The 20,805-nt window shown below is 50.8% G+C and overlaps 1 protein-coding gene across 4 annotated transcripts in view; it reads left to right on the forward strand.

Annotated features, from left to right (window-relative positions):
• Positions 1-336: 336 nt before the first annotated feature.
• TFAP2A (transcription factor AP-2 alpha) overlaps positions 337-20,805 on the forward strand; it is a 37,401-nt gene continuing 16,932 nt past the window's right edge. The window contains exons 1-5 of one of the 4 annotated variants that reach the window (XM_035125228.2): positions 5,559-6,006; positions 10,262-10,288; positions 11,581-12,015; positions 15,727-15,778; positions 18,845-19,076. In XM_035125228.2, coding sequence (XP_034981119.1) covers positions 5,956-6,006; positions 10,262-10,288; positions 11,581-12,015; positions 15,727-15,778; positions 18,845-19,076 — 797 coding nt within the window. In that variant the 5' untranslated portion in view covers positions 5,559-5,955. Of the gene's footprint in view, positions 447-5,558; positions 6,007-9,586; positions 10,289-11,580; positions 12,016-15,726; positions 15,779-18,844; positions 19,077-20,805 lie in introns of those variants that run through there. The other 3 variants (XM_035125230.2, XM_035125229.2, XM_060277977.1) reach the window with 3 other exon arrangements.

Here is a 20,805-nt window from a genome sequence, read left to right on the forward strand (position 1 = left end):
TCCAAACAATAGGAGAGTGGGGGGGGGGGTTAGGGGAGAAAGGCGACGAGAGGGGAAAGAGGAATCCCAGCAGCTCATCTGACTCCCTGCTGTTTTGATCCCCTCCAGGAGGAGATCAGGACGGCTCCCCGGAGGTGGGAAGTCAAGAAACTCCGCTCCAGAGAGCTGCTGTTTGCTGTAAATCCATCATCCGCGGAGACAGGTTGCGAGCTCTGGAAGGGAGCTGGTCGAAATGCATTCCTGCGCCAGTGCGCAGGCGCCGGCAGGCAGCACCCTGCCCTTTTTTTTTACCAGGTGAGCTCCTCAGGCAGGTAAAAGAAGGCTTTGCCTAAATAGATCGCTGGAGAGGCAGGCGGGCAGATCACTCCTTCCATGACCGGCAGGGACCTTGTGATAGGCAGCCCGGAGCCAGAATGTCACTCCTTGCGAAAATGGGAGACTGGCAGGTAACGCGATTTCTCTTCTCTTCTCTCCACCCCCGCCCGCCTTTGCTTTTCTTCCTCGTTTTGTTTGGGGATTAAAGGTAGGGGAAACTAGGAGGCTCGGATCCAGACCCAACAGACGAAGAGCGACTTGGGGTTCCTCGCCGGGCATTTTGGGGAGGGCAAACCACCTAATAAGGACAATTCACAGCGCGTAAAATTGTTTGCGTAAAGGAGAACTTTGATGGCTGCTCAACAGGTGGGGGAAGAGAGCCCACGGAGCAACAAACGGTGCCACGGGCTTCCTCGTCCACGACAATCGCCCCCACGGACATTTCGAAAGATACTTGCCGCGTGATCGCTGTTGATGTTAAACCCCCACTGATCTGGCAAACCCGGTGGTGGAGTTCTCCTGTAAACTGGTTCTCTTTATGTTGGTCACCGAAAACTGGTTTGTGTGAAAGGTTTTTAAAAAGGTTTTAATAGACCCAGCCTAAGTTTTTGCAGGAGTTCTTCTAACTCTTTAAAGTGCTCCAATTCTGAGCACTTTCAAAGGCGAACGCTGCTCCGCGCTAGACTAGGCCTCGCAGGCTTTTACTGGGTGAAAAGTAGGGGCCTTCTTTTCTAAAGGGGATCAGGTTGGGAAACTCTCCCTCTCCGCGACAAACTTCCATGCTCAACCTGTGGCCGAACTTGCGCCGCTTCTTTGTGGCTCGCGCCTTTCCGCCCCCGGATTTCAGGCCCCGCAAAGAGGAAAAAGTGAACTCGGTGCGCCATTGAAACTGGTGGCTTTTCCTCTTCGGGTAAACGATCCCGAGGAAGTTAAAATCCAGCTCTTGCTTTCAGTTCCTTTTATTCCGAATGGTTTTTCAGTACACCAATTATCCCTTGGGTACGACCGTAAACAGGGGGCCCCATTGCCTTCACTGGAAAGGTTTACCAGAAGCTAAACTCTTTCCAACTGAAAACCTCCAGGAACTTAAGAGTGCTTAACTTTGGCTGAGTCACGGAGAGCAATCCAAAATCCTCTAAGGCATTTGCTGGGGGGGGGGGCACACCTGACATTTGTTTGAATGGAGCATAACTTACCTATAAGAAACCTGATCCTAAGCACACTTCCGTGGAAAATGTGTCCAAATGAGGCCGGATAAAACTTTTTGTTTTGTTTTCCTATTTCGTCCCTATCTAACAGAATGGCATTTGCTTAAGTACAGCTATGCAGATATTGATCGGGTCGCAAATACTGTATGTATAGTATTCTGAGCCTAACCCCATCGGACTGACCCCCCCCCCGCGAGGCGGGTAGCCATCCATGTAAATCCTATTCAAGACTAGTCCCAGTTTCATCTTAATCATGCCTCTGCCGTAGCTCTGTACAAACAGTATGGGGATTGTCACAAAAGGTGTGGGCTTTGCAGCACCCCTCCCCACTAATTCGGAAGGAAGGAAGCGCCACATAACTGATTTCAGCTCAAGCGGACAGAAGACCCCAAGCGATTGATTAGGACCCCGCGTTTCCCATTACATTCCCAGGGCCAGCCATTCTTTCCACTTACTCCCAAGTAGTCGCCTCGCTTTCGACCTGTGGCTCTGAAGTCAACTGGGACTCATCCAGCCTCTATCAGGCGGGCAACAGAAGGAAGGCGCTGCGAGGGAGAGGGAGGGGTAGGCGACGCGGCGCCTTGAGGCCCTTCGCGCGCTGGTCTTTTTAGATAAGCGCGTATGAGTGTGTGTGTGCGCGCGCGTGCGTGTGTTTAGGTCGGTTTTCCGCACCCACCTGGGAACTACTACCACTAGCTTCGGTTCCTGCGAGGGCTTGAAGCCCTGTCCCGGGAATGCAATTCCCCGAGTCTTGCAAAAGCTGCACGCCTTAGCTCTCTGTTGGGTTTCGCAACCGCCGAAGTCTTCGGCGGGAGGGAGCACCCAAAGCTTTGCGAAGTTCCACCACGGCTGTGCCGCCAGGGAGGCCGGTTGGACGGATTCCCTCTCTCTCCACCAGCGGAGGAGAGAGAGGAGTGGAGTGGAGAAAGAGAGAGAGAGAAATCCACCGTGCAACCCGCAGTAATATTATCTCCTCTCTCCTCTCTCTCTCTCTCTCTCCTCTCTCTCTCTCTCTCTCTCTCTCTCTCTCTCTCTCTCTCTCCTTCCTCCCCCTCTCCTCGCTCTCTCTCTCTCTCTCTCTCTCTCTCTCTCTCTCTCTCTCTCTGTGTGTGTGTGTGTGTGTTGGGGGGGGGATCTTCCACTCCCGTTAGAGCCTGGGAGTCCAATGGCGCAATCGCCGCTGGAAGGCGCAGGGCCGTGCGCTCTCACACACATTGATCAGCCACCGAGCACCCTGGCGTCAAGGCAATGGGCGTTTTAGACGGACCTGGACTCCTGTGTATCGGAGGGTGAGAGGAAAGGAGACCGCGCCTTCTTCGGAGTGGTCTCTCTCTCGCCACCTCCCCACAGCTCCCTTGGAAGTGGACCATCAACGGACAGCACACCACCGACTCTTTTATTCCTAGGAAGAGCCCAGAGGTGGCGAGGAAGCCAGCCAGGCGCGGTGGTCCTGCAGAATCCGAAAAAGGGGGCTCACCGTTTTCTGGAGGTCCAGAATCTCTGGGGAAACTCGCCGTTTCTTGGATCGTCCAGAATCTCTGGCGCCGTGGCGTTGACTTGTAGTATTATTATTTTTTTATCTCTCTCAAAAAAAGAAAAGAAAATCCCTTACCATCCCGATCTACAAAGCTGCTTAAGCCGGAACAAACCTGAGTCGATGCCAAATTCTAAATTCTCCAGTGGACCTTAATCCAATTCCATCCGGTTTAACTGGCTTGGGTTCTCCTTTTGGGGGAACTTCAGAGTCTCCCAGACAGGCGAATCGCAGTGCGTTTCCCGTGCAAAGGATGCCTCTGCCTCCTTGGACCTGTAGATCTCGCTGTGGTTCAACAATAGGAGCGCATCGCGGAAGGTTGGTTCTATTCAGGAGGCTGGTCTCGAATTGCAGCTCTAGGTGGCCGCTTTATCCAGACACGTACAGACCCCAATGAGAATGTACGCATGCCGGTATCTGAATCCGCCAAATGCGACGATTCGCCGATAAAAGGGCCGGCAGCACACCTGTCTTGACACCTGGTGTCTTTTGATCCTGACCTGCAAAGCTGGGAGAGTAGGAAAGGTGTTGCTTCTTTGTCTCAGGAAGCACAGTTTCTAGTAAAAGACAGAGGAGGACTCCAACCTGAAAGATCCGAAATGAATCCGGATTAAAAATAAAAAACAGTGTCAACCACGGCAAAACAAAAAAACAAAAACACCCAGTCCGAAGGGATCTGTTATGAAACAGTGTGTTTGAGCTATACAAAGCAAATATAAGAAAGGAATCGGGCGTGTACTCGGGAAGCTGGAGAGGAAGGGGGCGCAGCCGTTCCCATTAGAGCTCAAAGTTGCAGTCCTCACTATATTTAGGGGCCAGCTCACATATGCACCTACCGGTACCTGTCTGTCCTTGGTGTCAGTGCTGATCAAAACAGCAATTCCGGGACCCTGGTGGAACCAGTAAGAATGCTGTGCTCTGCAACCTGCTGTTTAAACCTGAATGCTGCGGGGACCAGAGTGCTGTTGAGAGAAAAACACTTTGCACATGCTTATGAGGCACTTTCCTTTCTAGTATGACTTCACATGTTCCAGCATTCGCCCTCGGGTTCCGAAAAGAGAGAGCAGGCAGAAGCCTTGGCATAAAAGAGGGTGAGAGAAACGGGAACTGAAGCTGGATCTGGCAGCCCCCAGTTTGAGCTCAGATGGCATCGACTCCGGTGTTACCGCTGGTTCTCCCTCACATCCTCCGTCCGACCCTAAACACTGCAGTCTTCCAGAAGTAAATCCTATTGCCTGTCTGTACTCGTCTGAATGCGGTCTGCTTAGGATCACAGCGCAAAATAGCCTGCGGGCTAAGCGTTTATGCCTTTCTTCATGTGGCTGAGAGAAGGGTTTTCATGGGGTTCAAACAGGTAGAGTAGGAGACCATTCCCCACTCCCCACTTCCTACACTGTCCACTGTCTCTGCCCTCTGATCGGTTCCTAATACTGTACTTCAGTGGTGCCCTCACAGGGCAGGATTGGGCGGGGGGGGGCAGAAGAATTCAGGACTCCACTCAGCAGAACGAGTTGAAGGGGCCCCCAAATGCCTCAGGGCACATCTTGAAGTAACGATATCTCCCCACCCACCAAGTCCATTAACTCCGGAGTCTACAATTCCCCGAACTGCACCGCCACCTTTCAGCTCTCCTTGATTTCTGCCGAACTTATTCCGAAATAATTGCGCTCAGGATCCCACGTTTGGACAATACTGGCGCAGTCTTATTTCTCTACGATTATATGCACGGATGTATCTTTCAGCCCAAGTGTCGCTGGTCCTTAGACGCAAAGAAAACCACGCAAATACATAATCTCGGTTGTCCCCACGGTGGGGAGGGGAGGGGAAGAGATGTTAAAAACCCAAAGAAGTATGGGCGTTGTTGTTTTCGTCCTCTAAAAGGAGCTGCTGGTTCAAATCTGGTCCTTACGATGTAGGGGGGAGAATAGGCCTCAGTTCGGCGAAACAAAACCCAAATCAGAAAAGGAAGGATGGACTGCTTTGCTGGCAACTCCTAAAAGCCGTGGCGTTCTTAAGTCAAAGAACTGCATCCCGGTAGAAAGGAATCCTATCGAACTCGGTGGGATAGGACTCACTTCTGGGTAAACACTAGCAGGACAGGGCTGCGCGGGTAAGACCTTATCACAATCGGGAGTAAACTAGCGCCACTCCCAGCACACTTGTAAACGTGCGTAGGATCGGGCTGCGCGTTGCGATCCGTTAGCGCCCATGGGAATGTTCCTTTTGACAGCTTTGCAAGTAAAACTGCATCTAGTTTAAAGTTTAAAAGTTATTTAAAGAGGGGGGAGAAAGGGAGAGGCAGAGAGCAATTAGATAGCAAAAGTAAGAACAGAAGGATGTGAGAACGAACAAGTAAATGGACTCAACGTAGAAGATCGCAAGAATAGTGACTTTAAAAACACACATACGCCCCTCCATCACAATAGACCCCTCCCCTCCTCTGTCTCACCTCCCTCCCGCCTGCCAAGAGTCCTGCTGTTTAAAAGTAGCATAGCCCAACCCAGCCCAAACGCGACGGTGGCGGGCGTTTTCTTGGCTACCTGAGTCCATTCGCGCGCAGGTTGTTGCGCAGCGGAGCAATTGGCCTATTGTTGCTATGCTAATGAGGCGATTAGGCTGTTGCTGAAAAGACTCGCTTGGAAAGAAAAAAGGGAAAAGTTTCGACCATTAGAGGGAGATCTCCGAGCGGGCACGGGAGATCTCCTCCTCCTGCTCTTCCTCCTCCTCCTCCTCCTGCTCAAGCACTACAGCGGGCGCGCTCTGCATGCCAGAGGAGAGCGCAAGGCAGGCAGGCAGGGCAAAAGAGCCTCTTCTCTCTCTCTCTCCTTCTCTCTCTCTCTCCCTCCCTCTTTCTCTTTCTGATTCTGTCTCTCTCTCTCTCTCTCGCCACGGCAATCCATGAAAATGCTTTGGAAACTGACGGATAATATCAAATATGAGGAATGTGAGGTAAGCGCTTTCCCGCGGCTGGGGCACACATCAGAGAGGATCTCCCCGTCCCGTCCCGTCCCCCAATCCGTCCAGCCTCCCCCCCCCCGCTCCACCTAACAAACAAACAGAAAACCCAGCTGTTTTGGGGAAGCACCTTGCTACAGCTAGCGATGCCGTTGGAAGACCAAGTTCTGCGCTAGGCGACTGAGCAGACTTCGCAGCTGGAGAGAGGGCGTCTGTGGTGGGTTTATACCTGGGTGCCAGGTGGAGGAGGCTACGCGTTGAGCAAGGAAGGGGGTGCTTAGGCAGGGTGGGGGAATCGACCTCCTCGGCCCAAGGACCAGAAGGAGAAAAAAAGCGGGTGGGGTGGGAGGAGGAAGCCCAGGCAGATCTTTCTGCACCAGTGCTGAAACAGTTATTGAGGAGAGGAGGGGGAGAAGATGGAATGGATGAGTAAAACGAATGAATGAGGACGAGCGAGACGACCCTTCTGAGTCAGCGGAAGGAGCCCCAGGATGTCCTAAAGAGGACTGCCCCCGACAGAGGTCTTTTTGAGCCACAAGTTCTGCTGAGGCGCACTGAGCGACTTTTTTCTCTGGTTTGGACCGTTGTCACTTCCGCGTCAGATCTTGCTGGCTGCTCTTCTCCTCGCTCTCTTCAGCCAGTTGGTGAGGGTTTAAGCGGCTTGCTGGGCTTTTAAGAGCGCACCTTTCAAACTCCAAAAGCCTCCTCGAAGGCTATTGGGAGGTGGAGGAGAGATAGAAGCAGATCAAGGGTGCCTTCTGCGCGCGGTGGCAGAGAAAATGCTTACTCGTTCCTTCGCTTTACAAGACTCTTGATATTTATTAGAGGTATATAATATGCAGTTAGAAATGATGTTGGAGGTTGATGAAAGAGACGGAGAGGTGCATATATGTGATGTCTGATGTTGATCGTTATTATTATTTTAAGCCAGAGAGATAGGTGCACAGACAGGCATAGATGGATAGGTTGAACCGCTAGGGTGACCTCGAGGATGCTTTTCAAAAAAACGCATCTCAGAGTGGTTGTGTATAAGAGCTGTACTGTTGAATACTTTAAAATATTTGTTTCCCTGTGGGATTTGGTGCTTCAAAACTCTGTTTTGCAAGTCTTCTTTTTTTATCTCAATCCAACGGTTTGGTGAGCAACACAGTCTTTCTCTCTGCGGGCGCACACACAAATACACGCACACTTCCTTAATTCTGTGCACAGAATAGAATCTGACGAGCGCCAGCCTGGAAGATTAATTAAGAAAACAAATGTGGGTTGGTGCTGAGATTTATGGCTCCTTTGGAGAGGCGAGCCTGTCTACAAATGTCAGAAACTGAGAGTAGGCGGCATGCAGATCTCATTCTCACTTTCTCTAAAGAACGGGAAAGGATGTGTGGTTCTTTCCCTCTTTTTCACTCAACCCTCCGAAAAAAGCCGATTTAGGGCGAAAGCCGTTCGCTTCTCAGTGTCGAAGCGAAGTGCACGTGCGGTTGTGGATTTGCTTGGAAATGGCTTGTGCTGCTTCCTGGCTCTTGTGGCTTCACATGGAGCTGATAAACAAACCAATACAGCGGCAAGGCTTCCAGAGCAGGCGAGGGCGGTGTGTTTGGAGAGCTGTGAGTGCTTAGGAACGATTTTCTTCTGTTAAGAGAAGGTATCGCTACGGTTAGGGCGGTGGCAAAATACTTGAAGCTGACTAGCAGCTCTTGAAATGGACTAGCAACGCAATCCTAGACGTGCGCGCAATCCTAGACATGAATGGGAGTTAAATGGGGTTTGCTCCCAAGTCAGTCGGTGCAGAATTGCAGCTTATGGCTGCAGTGACACCCGCCCACTTACGCAGAAGTAAGTCCCATCCTAGTGGGATTCACTTCAGGTAAACATAATAAGGTATTGAGTGCTCCAGAGTTCGAAGGAGATGGGCTTGATTTCAATTTTATTTCTAAAGTGTGCGGCAGCTTCTGGAACGCGGTAGTGCTCTTGAGCTGGACTGAACTTGCTTCGGCGTTTGCTTAATGCGCTTGGCTTCGGATGGCGCCCCAAATCGCCCATGCAGCAATTTGGAGACATAAGCAATCATAAGAGAGGGTGTTCCGGCGGTGAAGCTACAGTTCTCCTGCTTTTCTCTATATGGAAATAGAAAGTCGGAAGGTAACAGGCTTACAAAAGCTGAAGGTGCATGCTTCTTTCCCCGCCCCCCTCCTCCTTTTCCTTCTCCACTCAGCGAGGTGCGCTCTCTGGGAGTTTTGCAGGGACATGCTCGGTCGGCGGCAGAGCGCCTGTTGTTATGATAAGTCGGCAGCAGCAGGAGGAAAAGTGAAGCATGCCTGTCACCTCCCAGGATTCACTGGCTGCGAGTTGCCCATCCAGTTGAACGGGTTGGGCTGAGCCTGGGAGCCCCAGCTTGTCCGGGCCAGCCAAGCGCCAGTCGCCTCCCTTTTTCTTTCCCTCCCCTCCCCCCGACAGTCTTCACCACCCCTTTTCTACGATCCTCAGCCCCAAAGGGGAAAAAAAGGCTCCGCGGGGTTCCCGAGAGTAGCTCCGCCGCCCCGATTCCCGTCCCCTACGCCGCCACAACCTTTGGGAGAACGGAGCTCCGAAAGGGCGGCGGAGATTCCACGCGCGGAGCAAGGAGGGCCTTTCCCCTCCAGCCCGGGGCTCCGGCGAGGCCCTGTTGCTGCTGCCGCCGCCGCAGTCGCCACCGCCGCCTCGGGCCCTCGAGCCATGGACGTGACGCAGCAGGATGCCGCCGGAGCCGAGCCGCCAGGGCCAGGAGAGCCGGGGCAGGTGAAAGGAGGCGGCGGCGCCGACGCGGGCTCCTCCGAGACCGGCTCCTCGCGGAGCAAGAGGGCAGCTGGAGACGCGCAGCTCTTGGCGCTGCCCTTCAACGGCGCGGCCTTCGCCCAGCCTCCGCCGCCCGAGGTGCGCCCTTCATCGCTTCCTGCTGCCCCATGACCTTGCCTCGGCCTTAGCCGGCCTCCCTCGCTCCTTACACGATTGCCCCACCGGGCCCAGGTCTCCTCTCCCTGCCTCCTCGCTGCGTTCCTCGCCGGGCCGTCTCTCCCTCTGGCTTCTTCCGCGTTCACTGCTTTCCTGCCTTCCCCTCTCAGTCTCTTTCTCCTCCCCCCCCCCGAGATTCCCCTGCTGCCCCCTCCCCAAGTTCACCCCAAGCCCCGGAACCCACCCGGGACCTTTCCCCGGGCCTGCCGCTTCTTTCTTTCCCTTTCCCACGCGCGCTCCCCGCTCCCCTACCCCTCTCCCTCTCCCCTTCTTTCTCCTATCCACTCGCCTCTCCCCCCCCCCGCCTGCCTGCCTGCTCCCACCCTCTTGCTTCTGCCTGGTTCTCTCTCTCTTTCACTTCTGCATGCCCTACAACCTTTTAAAATGTTGCCCCTTTCCTGTGATTCGTCAGACGCGGCGGCGGCTGCATGGCTCTCTCTCTCTTCCTCTCTCTCTCCCCTCCCCCCTCCCCTCGCTCTCTTTTTGTCTCTCCCTCTCTCTCCGTCCTCAACCCCCCTTTCTCTCGCTCCCCCTCCCCCCTCTGATTAGATACACTGATTCTTCATTCAATGGACGTCATTTAGAACAGCCTCTGCCTTGAGTTGCTTCCTCGCTTCACGCTCGATTTCCAGCCATTCTTCCCTTATTAAGTATTCGTGTAATATTAACAGTCATGAATATCTGCTATTAGGACTCTCGAGGAAAGCGAGCCGCAGATCTCTCCCTCCCTCCGTCCTTCTCTCTCTCTCTCTCTCTCTCTCTCTCTCTCTCTCTCTCTTATTAGGAGCTCACGTGAAGCAGTCGGAGAGGGAGGGGGGAGAGAGAGGTGTGTGGGGGCAACACACCACACACGGATTAAGGAACACACACACACACGCACACAACTTTGCACCGCAATAGCACCGCCGGATCCGGCTCTCCCTCGCCTCTTTTCGCCGCTGCACATCGCCGGGCGTTTTGGTCAAGTTCTGATGGATTTGAGTCGCGCCGCGTCCCCAGTGCTGCTCGCGGACCAGCCTGGGCGTTGGGCACTTGGTGTAGTCACAGTCTAGACCTGGGCTTCTCCTCCTTTTGTGCGTGTGTGTGAGTGTGTGAGAGGAGAGGGATAGAGAGAGAGCGCTGCTCGCGTGCGGGAGAGGCAGAGAGGAAGAGACGCAGGCAGCGCGAGAGAGCCAGAGAGCCAGAGCTAAAAAGAGCCGACTTTTCTCTGCCTTTTTGTTTTTCTCCTGTGCCCTGACTTGGTCCCCCCGAATCCGCGCAGATGTTAGTTCACAGTTTCTCAGCGATGGTGAGTGGCTTTCTTAGCATTCTCTATCGGGGGCTGGTGGGGGCTGGTGGGTTGGGTTGGTCTTGCTTGTGCCTTTTCTCAGTCTTGCTTATATGTGTGCGTGTTTTACATCCTGCGAGGGTCTGTCTGTCCTCTGTGTCCTTCCTCTTTTTTTATTTTTTATTTCGAGAATATAAAAAAACCCAACTTCTTTACTATTACGTTGGCTGCTTCAAGTTTACTACAGAAATCCTCGTTTCCGCTTCCATGCCCGTCTATTGTGTTGGCGTTTTTGTCCTGTTCTGTACCTTCCCGCTTTCCCTGCTGGATTTCACATCTTTTCCGCTCCTCTCTTTTTTCCCGGGGATCATCACGCTCCTTGAGAGATTGAAGTCGAAGACATTTAACGACATCTTTCTTATAATTCCCAACTGCCGCCCTCGCCCGTCCCCCCCTCCTTTCCATTTCTGTGGCTGTTAATTTCCTTTAGTCGTACCTGTGGGCTATAATTTCATAACCTTCCAAGTCCCAATTGCACGCCGGCAAAACCATTTACATTTTTGTTCCTCTTTCCCCACGCGCTTTATTTTTATTTTTGTTTTGGGACATTTCATTATTTTATGAAAAATGTGTGTGTACATACTATATATATATATATTGTTTGTTTGTGTGTGTGTGATATTTTATATTACTGTATATCACAGTTCCAACTAACAAAGCAGCACATTTTTATGTGTCGTCAATCTTTTTTCTTTCTGCAAATGACTTATTCAAACCCACATTTTGATCATATTTATGGACGCGCTTTGAAGGAATAGCAGCTCTTTTGGGTGACGTTGCCCTGGGAATGCGACGACAATACAGGTCCGCGTCTGCACCATTTACAGTCGTTCCCATTTAAAAGTTCCAGGCAGACGAGTCTTTTTCGTAAATGGTGTGGGAACGCTTTGGATGGGTGGGGGTGGGGAGAAAGAGAGGCTGAATTTTCGAATGACAAAAAAACTCAAATCCCCTCTAAGATTTCCCCCGCCCTCGGATCTGCCCTCAGCATACGGATTTTGTTGGGTTTTTTTAAAAAAATATTTATGATTTTCCTTTTGTTGTAAGGAATTTCAACGCCTTTCCGTTTGGAAGATGCTTGGAACCAAGTGTTTGCAAATCGCATCCTTTGTGTGTGTGTGTGTGTGTGTGTGTGTGTGTGTGTGTGTGTGTGTGTGTGTGTTGGGTGTATAGTGGGGGTGTGAGAGGCCTTCAAACCGTCTTGATTTTGATCTCCTCTCTCTTTCTCTCCCCCTCTTTTCCTCGTCCCCCAGGACCGTCACGATGGCACCAGCAACGGGACAGCCCGCCTACCCCAGTTGGGGAGCGTGGGCCAGTCGCCCTACACCAGCGCCCCACCGCTCTCCCACACCCCCAACGCTGACTTCCAGCCCCCCTACTTCCCGCCGCCGTACCAGCCCATCTACCCTCAGTCCCAAGACCCCTATTCCCACGTTAACGACCCCTATAGCTTGAACCCTCTTCACGCCCAGCCCCAACCCCAACACCCAGGCTGGCCGGGACAGAGACAGAACCAGGAAACGGGGCTTTTGCACACGCACCGAGGACTTCCGCACCAGCTCTCCGGCTTGGATCCGCGAAGGGATTACCGGCGGCATGAAGATCTATTGCACGGACCTCACGGCTTGAGCTCAGGACTAGGAGACATCCCCATTCATTCGATACCTCACTCTTTAGAAGACGTATCGGTAAGGAGAACTCCACGCCTGTATCCTCGCGGCGGCTGACACCAGCAATGCCTCCTTCTCCGGCCTGCGATGCGCACATCCTGCGCGCCCTCGGGCTGGTGGATGGGACTTGCGCTGGGCGCACCCAGCCAAATGACAAAAAAGGCAGCGAGGCGATGGTGTCTCTCCATCCCTTTGCAACCGGCCGCTTTAATCGCGCCAGCGCCTCCCCTACAAAATATATAATAATAGTAGTAATACCCAGCACACAGTAATAGTTGTTTGCATCTGTCCCCACCACTGCATTAATGGGGAGCTGAGACACACCAGGAGAGAAATAATCCAACCAAAATCATCCTTGACGGTTCCCCCCCCCCATGCCCAATGACAATGAGTGGGAACTATAGTGAAGGCCGTGCAGTAATAATAATAATAATAATAATAATAATAATAATAATAATAATAATAATAATAATATGAACCTCGGGCCTTGCCTGCGGTAGGATCCTAGATGTCTTGGGAAAGCAATCAGTCGACCTAAACATGCCTAAGGCTTCATGCTTTTCTCGGTCGGTAGAAGAAAGGGAGCCTAAAATATGAATTGTAAATCAACACCAAACCATTAAAAAAACCCACGTTATTCCGGACTGAAGAATTGACATAGTCTGAACTGGTTAGCCACGCGGATGGAAGAAAGAGAATGCATTATTTTGGGGTGTGTTTTTTAAATGAATGTTGTTTATTCGTTGGGGAGTGAGGAGGAACTAGTAGCTAACAACAGATAAGTCGTCAATATCTTTTAGTACCCTGAATATTTTCTGCCCACTTTCTGGAGTAAGGCTCTCTTACTCGTTGGGGAAGATTTCTCACGAAGCGCGGCGTTCGGGTCTCGGCCCCCTTGCAAACGAAGAGGGCCATTGTCCGCGGGGAAGCACCTTACGAGCTTGGCTCCAAAGGGCAACTCACCGTCAGAGGTCGCCTTGCCTTCTGGCTCCCCGGCTGAAGATAGTATTTGAGTAGGCCAGTAATATTATGCAAGGCTCATTATACTAGGCAAAAGGCATTTGCCGGGGGGGGGAGGGGGGCTGGTAGAAGTAGCTCCTGGTATCTGGATGTGATTTTTTGCTGTTGTTGCTGAAACGCCACCCCAAATTACAGGATCAAATATTATAACAATATGTCCATTGGCAGTTTAATGATTTACAGTTTCATGTTGCAAGGATAATGTTCCGATGGGTTCACCTATTTGGGGGTCATTTTGGAAGCCTTTTATTCCTTCCCGGTTTAGTAAATCATACTTGGAGATGGTGTTGAATAGGGGATTTCGTGACATCCTGCCCTCCCTACGAAACCCCTTCTTACATTCAGTTGTTTTGCAACAAACGCATGCATTCCCGTGTGTGGGGTTTTAGGGAACGGTTGGGGATGAAAAGAACAGAACAATACGCAAAGCACGTTTGGGGCAGGCTGCGGTTCTTAAACACGCTTATCTGTATGGAAACGCCTTTTAAATGGCCGGGATCAACTTTCAAGCGAAAGGAATACAGTTGAAACCAATGGGACTTCCCAACACATGTCAAGATGTAAACGATTTTGAAGCTAGTGGCTGGGGTTTCGGTTCCTGCAAGGAACATGAGCTAAAATATATTCGCCTTTCGGAATTTCGTTTTGTTCAAAGTGTATTGCAAAGCGCAAATTGCATTTGAATGATAAATACATCCAATTTTATTACCTGCTCTGGCAAGATATGAATTATCGCTGGCACGTTTTCAGAAAAATCAGTTGCTAGCTAGTTTAAATTCCCACTCCTCACGGCCGCCCTTAAACTGAGCCGGATCCACAACCCAGTTAGGCTGGAGCACCTTGCTTTGAGTTGTGGTTCCCTTAAGCAGACAAAAGTGGCATGAAACTGCTTTGGCAGTTGAACACACACACACACACACACACACACACACACAGAGAGAGAGAGAGAGAGATAGAGGGGGGGGTCGCTTGTGGGGTTGTGAATTCCTTTATCAAGAAATGTGGGTCATAGAAAAAGGGTCATTTTCAGTGTCCCCGTTGCTGCCGCAGTTAACCTTTCCTAAGAGCGACTCCTCGGTTCTGAAGACATGCTAAGTCGAGGGCGAGAATTATTTAAGCATAAATATCTCGGCGGGATTTTAAAACCTAACAGTCGGTGGCTTGCGTGGACTCCATATAGGTAGAGGAATCAGACAAATAAAAACGTTACGCCCCACTACATTTACTTTATGGGTTTGGGGCCTCCTGCTTGAAGGGATCATATTTCCCTATATAGTTTTTTTAAAAAAAGAGACCCCCAAAGAAAACTGCAGCGTTAGTCGTTTCTGAACATTTCTCAATTTAATTATGCTCAAATCCAGAAGCACTTTAGGCAAGTTACAAATGAGAGCATTGAGTACAATAAAACCCGTAATAAAGCAACTTCGTACCATCCACCCGGAATCATTGAGATCAGGGACAATTAACAGGAGCATAAATCCAAGGCAGAATAGAAAATGTTAGGCTCGGTATTATTGCTGGTCAGAGACAGAGAAGGAAGGGGGGAAAGGGGGTTTGGGGGTATCTCTGCGCGCCTGTGTTTTGAACGGCGGTCGGTCGCCTGCAATTTTTGCAACGCGGCCGCGAAATGTTCTATATCTCAGCAGCGCTAGTGCTAATTTGTAAACACAGACAGACACATTAGATTGACTGTCAGGTTGGGAATTAGAAAACATGATTTTCATTTTACTTTCTAATCACGTTTCGAAGTCGAGGGCGCGCCTCGCGGGCACGCGGGCACACGCGCGCGCGCGCAAATCCATCTGTAGGAGAATTAAAAAGGCATCAGCCGAATTTGCTAGTGGACAATAGAGCCGCGAGCGAGGATTCATGTTCTTGGGTTATTCAGCTAATACAGTATAAAGCTGGCTTCCTCTCCCCTCCAGTTCGTTTTCCCCTAAAAAAATGTGCCAACGGGTTGCCTTTTCCTCACCTCTGTGCCTCCTTCCCAAACGGATTATTCCTGCTTCTTCTCCCTGGCTTCCATTGTATTTCCCCCTCTGTTCTCTGTGCCCAGTGGTGGCACAAAATTACCATTCTGAAATCTCAAAATCACTTTTAATTACATTTTTTTAAAAAAATACTGCAAGACTAAGACACTAGACCTGTGCGCATTTCCTGGGAACACAATTGCAACTTACTTCCGAGTAAACATGCATAAGATTCCGTTGCGTGCCTGCAAATAGGACGCTCATATTTGTAGCCAGCGGGTGTTACTTGCGAGTAAATACCGTATGTTCAGCGTTCGCCTGCACAGGCTGCAATTGTGTGCATGCTTTTTTGGAAGTAAGTTGTATTGAAACCGATACGGCCTTACTGTCGAGTAAACGTAGTGAAAAGATTCAACTATTAATTGTAAGATTCCAACAGCCCAGCCAAATGCTCCATCCGGATTAGACCTGGGGGCTGTGGTTAAAATATTGTGTCGTCCCCCGCCTTGTTAAAACCTAATACGATAATGCATCGAAATGAAACATTTCCGCACTGCATAGATATCTATATATGTGTGTTTTTTGGATCCAAGTACCGTAAGGCAGAAATATCAGAAAAAGAAAGAAAGAAAGAGAAAGAAAGAAAAGAAAAGAAAAGAGAGAGAGAGAAGCAGCCTCGTAACATGTTTCTTTTGGTATGTTTAAATATTCACATCCTTGTGTATCCCTTTTGTTGCAGCACGTAGAGGACCCGGGTATTAACATCCCAGATCAAACTGTAATTAAGAAAGGTAAGCCATTTCCTTTAACATTCCAGGCATGTCCTCACAAGCTCGGTGCTGTTGCGGAGAGAACTTGATAAAGCCATTGTTCCCCTCCCCTCCTCACCCCCTTCCATGTAATTCACAACAGGCTTTTGAAAGTGGACAACGACATGGACAGTCCTGGTTGCAGACCACCTTTCACGCGAGCCCAAACGCGCCGTGATTTTTGTATGTGTGCGATTATATTATCTATCTTAAACGGATCCAGGTTTTAATTCTTCCTAATAATCCCATCCGCGGTTCGGAACTGACTTCGAATTTCTAAAGTGAAATTATCTCTCGTGACCAGAACCCCACACCAACCCTTTCCAGACGCTAGTCCCCCCCCCCCCCCCCCCGCGGACTTCAGGTTTATGAGATTGTTCTGATTTGTTTATATCAGTAGGCTTTGTTGTAACAAGCGAGCTAAGGATATGGGGAAGGGGGCTTTGGTGTGGTCTCCGCGGCGATGGCTTCTGCTTGTTTCTGGAATAGTCCCTCCTGGGTTGTTGTTGCTACTGGTTCTTAATGGTGTTGCTGTCGTTGGGTGTCTAGAAGACAGAGTGCTCTCATTCCCAGCCCCTTTCAAATTACTTTGCAAGGGGGTTGGTGGGCTTGGGCTTTTCGTTTCTCTTTCTTGGTTTCTCAGTGTTGGCAAGGGAGCGAAGCGATGGGCTCCCCTTTTGGGTACTGCTCGGAAGACTGCTGTTGGAGAGGGTGAAGCTCTCTCTGGGTTGAGCGCTTGGCTATTATTCTCTGGGAAAGGGGCGCGTGTTTGCCTTCGCTCTAGCGGAGTGTCTGGGTATTTTAGATACCGCCAGGGTCTGATGCTCTACAAAGCTTTGAAAACCTCAGCACTGCCACAGCGAAAGCTAAAGTTTCACCCACCCCCCACCCCCCTCAATCTGGGGAGCTTTTGTCACGTCAAATTAGATGTGCAAGGAATAAATCTTAAAGAGATGCTCTTTCCGAGTCGACATGATAATTGGCTCTTTTATTAGTAATCTCAAGAGTTCGTTTAACTCCTATTGTCTCTATTAGCCTCCCCAGAGCTATTAATGTCACAAGTGATCTATCCAAAACCTAGATATCCCCCCCCTCCTCGCTCCACCCTTTAACATTTGGATTAGACCCACTACAGTGAGGATGTGAAACGGGGGTGGGATTGGGAACGAGGGGAAGAAGCAGATGATGACAAAAGAGTAAATATTTACAGTGTAACCGGCCTGGAACGTGAGCACAGCGCCCATCGCATTCAAAGGAGGCTGCCCTTACTTTTTCACTTATGCTTAGCCAAGTTGGGAAACGAAAAAGAAGGCTTGCTGAGTTTTGTGCTGGTCCTGGATATCTTCTAACAAAGCCCTAAATCTTTCTGTCTCTTGAGCGGATGGGGAAAGATATGAAGGCGGCAGCAGGGAGGTGGTTTTTTGTTTTCTTCCCCCACCCCATTTTGAGAAGCAGCTCTTTAAGGATCTAGGAACTTTCTGCTTTCCTATTTTGTTTTGGCTGCGTGCTTATTTTTTTTTAAACAAAGCGTTCCACTGTCATGTTCTTTTGATGATAGAAACCCCCTCCCTTGTTTCACGCTTCCCAGTGTGAAAAGTTGCACGCAGAGAGGCTGCGACACTCGGCCCAGTTTATTTGAAACACTTGGAGACAGTGTGTGCTGGGGGTTGGGGAGGCGGCTAGAACAATGGCACGCTTAGATGTTCCAGAACCGGCTAAGGTGCATTGTTTGAACGTCTCCCTTTTATCTCTAAAAGCATGAATGCAACATCTCTCTCTGTGTGTGATATAGCGAGTATGGTAAGTGTTCATCAGGCTACCAGCTTGAGAACATTAATTTGGCTCCAAGTTCCAGCGAGATCCATAGGACTTAGATGCCCCTGGAACCGTTTAGCAGATGAGAGGCTCCGTAAGCTCCGCCCCCTCCTCACCGCTTGACACAACCCCCGCTTCTCATTGGCCTTTCCGCCGAACGGGGCGGGCGGGGAACAAACCAGCCCAGACGCTCGCCTTGTCAGTGTCCCTGCCTCATGCCAGCTCCTTTAAAGAAGCTTAATTCAGTACAAGGCATAGGCAATATACATCGAGGTGCACCAGGCTTTTAAGCCAGAGATTGCAAGCCCCTTGAGCTTTCACCTCCCCACCTCACCCCACCATGTCTCCCCGCCCCCAGAAACAAAACAAAACAAAACAAAACGTGGCGTGCTCTGTAAGTAACATCTTTGGTTGAGTCAGGTGGTGCAGCTGCTTGTTTGCCTGTTTATTCGGTGGCATTTAAGAGCAGGCGGTGGAGTCTGGGGTTTCAGGTCTTCGTGCCGTCGTTCCCCATTCCCCCCCCCTCTCTCTCCTCGCATAGGAGCCAATAAAATATCTGAGATGGGCATGGCGATTCAAATAGTGTGCATGTGCCGTCGTGTCCTGTGATCGATTATGTGGGGTGGGGCTGACCTGCCCCCCCTCCCCCGAGTATTTTATTCAAGTTGGCACCCCTGCCTCCTCCTGTGCAACGTGCGGGAAGGAAGGGAGAAAACTGCTTCTCTCAGCCTTCAAAGTAAAAAAAAGCGAGGGGTAGGAGGAAGTGGTGCTGGCTTGGAGCTGGGGGAGAAAGAAAGAAGCAGCCGCCAGTCAGCCAGCCAGCCAGCCGCCCCCGGGGTTTTCCTGCGTGCGTCCCTTGGCGCGGAGGACAGTGCCCGAGGGGGCTCTGCTTCTTGCCCGCCATAGTGGTCGACTAAGCGCCCTCCTCCTTTTCATCCCTGTCGTCTTCCATCTGCCGACGTGCCCCCCCCCCCCAGCCACCTTTCCTGGCTTGTTGTCGTCGTCGTCTTCTTCCCCTCCGCCCACTCCGGTCACCTCCCCTCCCCCCACCACGAAGTTTATCCCGAGGGAGCCCCTCCCCTTCCCAGGCGCGCCCTCCCCCCACACGTCCCCCCTTAGGCTGCTGGCAGCTGCTAATCCCCTCAGCATTTGTGCACTAACGCGGCTCTCCCTCCCCTCGCCCTCCCCTCTTCCTCTCCTACCCAACCCGCTCCCCCTTCCCGGACTCTGCAGGCCCCGTGTCCCTGTCCAAGTCTAACGCCAACGCCGTCTCCTCCATCCCCATCAACAAGGACACGCTCTTCGGCGGCGTGGTGAACCCCAACGAAGTCTTCTGCTCGGTGCCCGGGCGCCTGTCCCTCCTCAGCTCCACTTCCAAGTACAAGGTCACGGTGGCGGAAGTGCAGAGGCGCCTGTCCCCGCCGGAGTGCCTCAACGCGTCTCTGCTGGGCGGAGTGCTTCGGAGGTGAGGCAGCCCGAGCTGGGCAGAGAACAGCCGCGGAAAACGAGGCCGGGTGGCGGGGCGGGTTCTGTTTTTGGAGGGAAGGGAGCCCATTGGAAGGGACCGTGCGCTCGACTTGAGGTGGTAACGCCCCGTCCAATCACTTGCTCCTCAAAGGGCGCCACTCCTCCACAGTTCTGCCAGTGCTTAATTCCCAAGCCCGGAGACACCTCAGTGTGTACTCCCCGAGGCTAGAAACCTAGGCAGGTCCTCCACGGTGCCTTGGGTTAGTCAGAAGGGAAAGGGAAGGGAAAGGGTTCTTGCTTGTGTTGTCAAAGATGCTTCACACTCTTCAGGGTGCCCAGAGCAGGTGCTGCCACCTTGGTCATTTTAAGCCAAGCTCCACAATTATTTCAAGCACAATAAAATAATCGAAGTACATAATTATTATTATTTTAAAAAATTGTCCAATAGCACCTTAGAGACCAACTAAGTTAGTTCTGGTTATAAGCTTTCGTGTGCATGCACACTTCGAAGTGTGCATGCACACGAAAGCTTATACTGTACCCAGAATAAAGTTGGTCTCTAAGGTGCTACTGGACAATTTTTAATTATTTCAGTTGCATCAGACCAACACAGCTACCGGTACCTACCTGAAATAGTAAAATAATGTCTGCCTTCATGGCCTACTATGGCTTCATTTCAGGATAAGCTAAGTATCCTTCATGATAAGGATACTTTGTAACAGATTCTTGGAGGGAAATGTATATATTTATCTTTCACCCATTTATTTCCCTCCTTTCTTCCAACATGGTACCCAAGGTGGCATATATGTGGTTCCCAGTCAGTCTCTCCATCCAGCCACTAACCGGACCCAGACTTGTGTAGTTTCAGCAAGGTGGTGGCCTCAGCTGACTTCCGACAATTGCAGACCTGATATTAGTCACATGTTAAGTGGTTTTGTTCTTGTCTCGCGCAACCGCAAAGCCTGGTGCCTCTTGTGTTAATATTTGTTCTGGGTTAACAATTGTAAAAAGTTATCCCTTTTGTGTGGCTGTGTTGTTACATGGGGCACGAGAAGGCAGTAGTTAACCTCAGAACACCCCAGCTCTGCAGAATAGTTTGAGATCAGAATCTTAGCTCAATAGTGACCTGAGTGTCTTTAATGAGAGGACTTCACTTGCTTTCAAGCCGTTGAACCTGGAAAATGTGTTGAGCAAGTAACTATTTTTCAGCCTTAGTCTGGGGCCTGGAAAAAACCCAACAACACCCCTCTTGCAATATTAACCACCCATCTCGCAGGGTTGTTAATAATGAGATCATGTTACACAGCATCTTGTAAACTACAGATACAAAAGTGCTTACTGAAAGTGCAGAGATGACCTTAACTATGAAAAAGCATCGATTATATCCGCTGTTACCATTGTGGTTGTTGTTGTATGTAGCATGTGCCACAATCACACAACACTGCCATAGCTCCCCAGAGTTTGGGTTGCCACACTGTGATCACAGCACCCTTTGGGCCCTGCCACAAAATGCCAATGCAGCCAGTCAGCAGCCTCAGCAAGGGACACTGCCCCCTCATCATAGCAGCAAAGCTTCTTGAAAGCTCACACACACCAGCTGAGGGCACTGCCAGCATTGCTTTGCTGAGTAATGCTGCAACAAGCAAGTAATGCTAAGCTACAATACAGTAAGGGATATTAAAAAGATTCGATCCAAGTTGCCGGCTACAGGGATACAATACACCTGA

Source organism: Zootoca vivipara, chromosome 8 (genome assembly GCF_963506605.1).
Source record: "Zootoca vivipara chromosome 8, rZooViv1.1, whole genome shotgun sequence".
NCBI classification, from domain to species: Eukaryota; Metazoa; Chordata; class Lepidosauria; order Squamata; family Lacertidae; genus Zootoca; species Zootoca vivipara.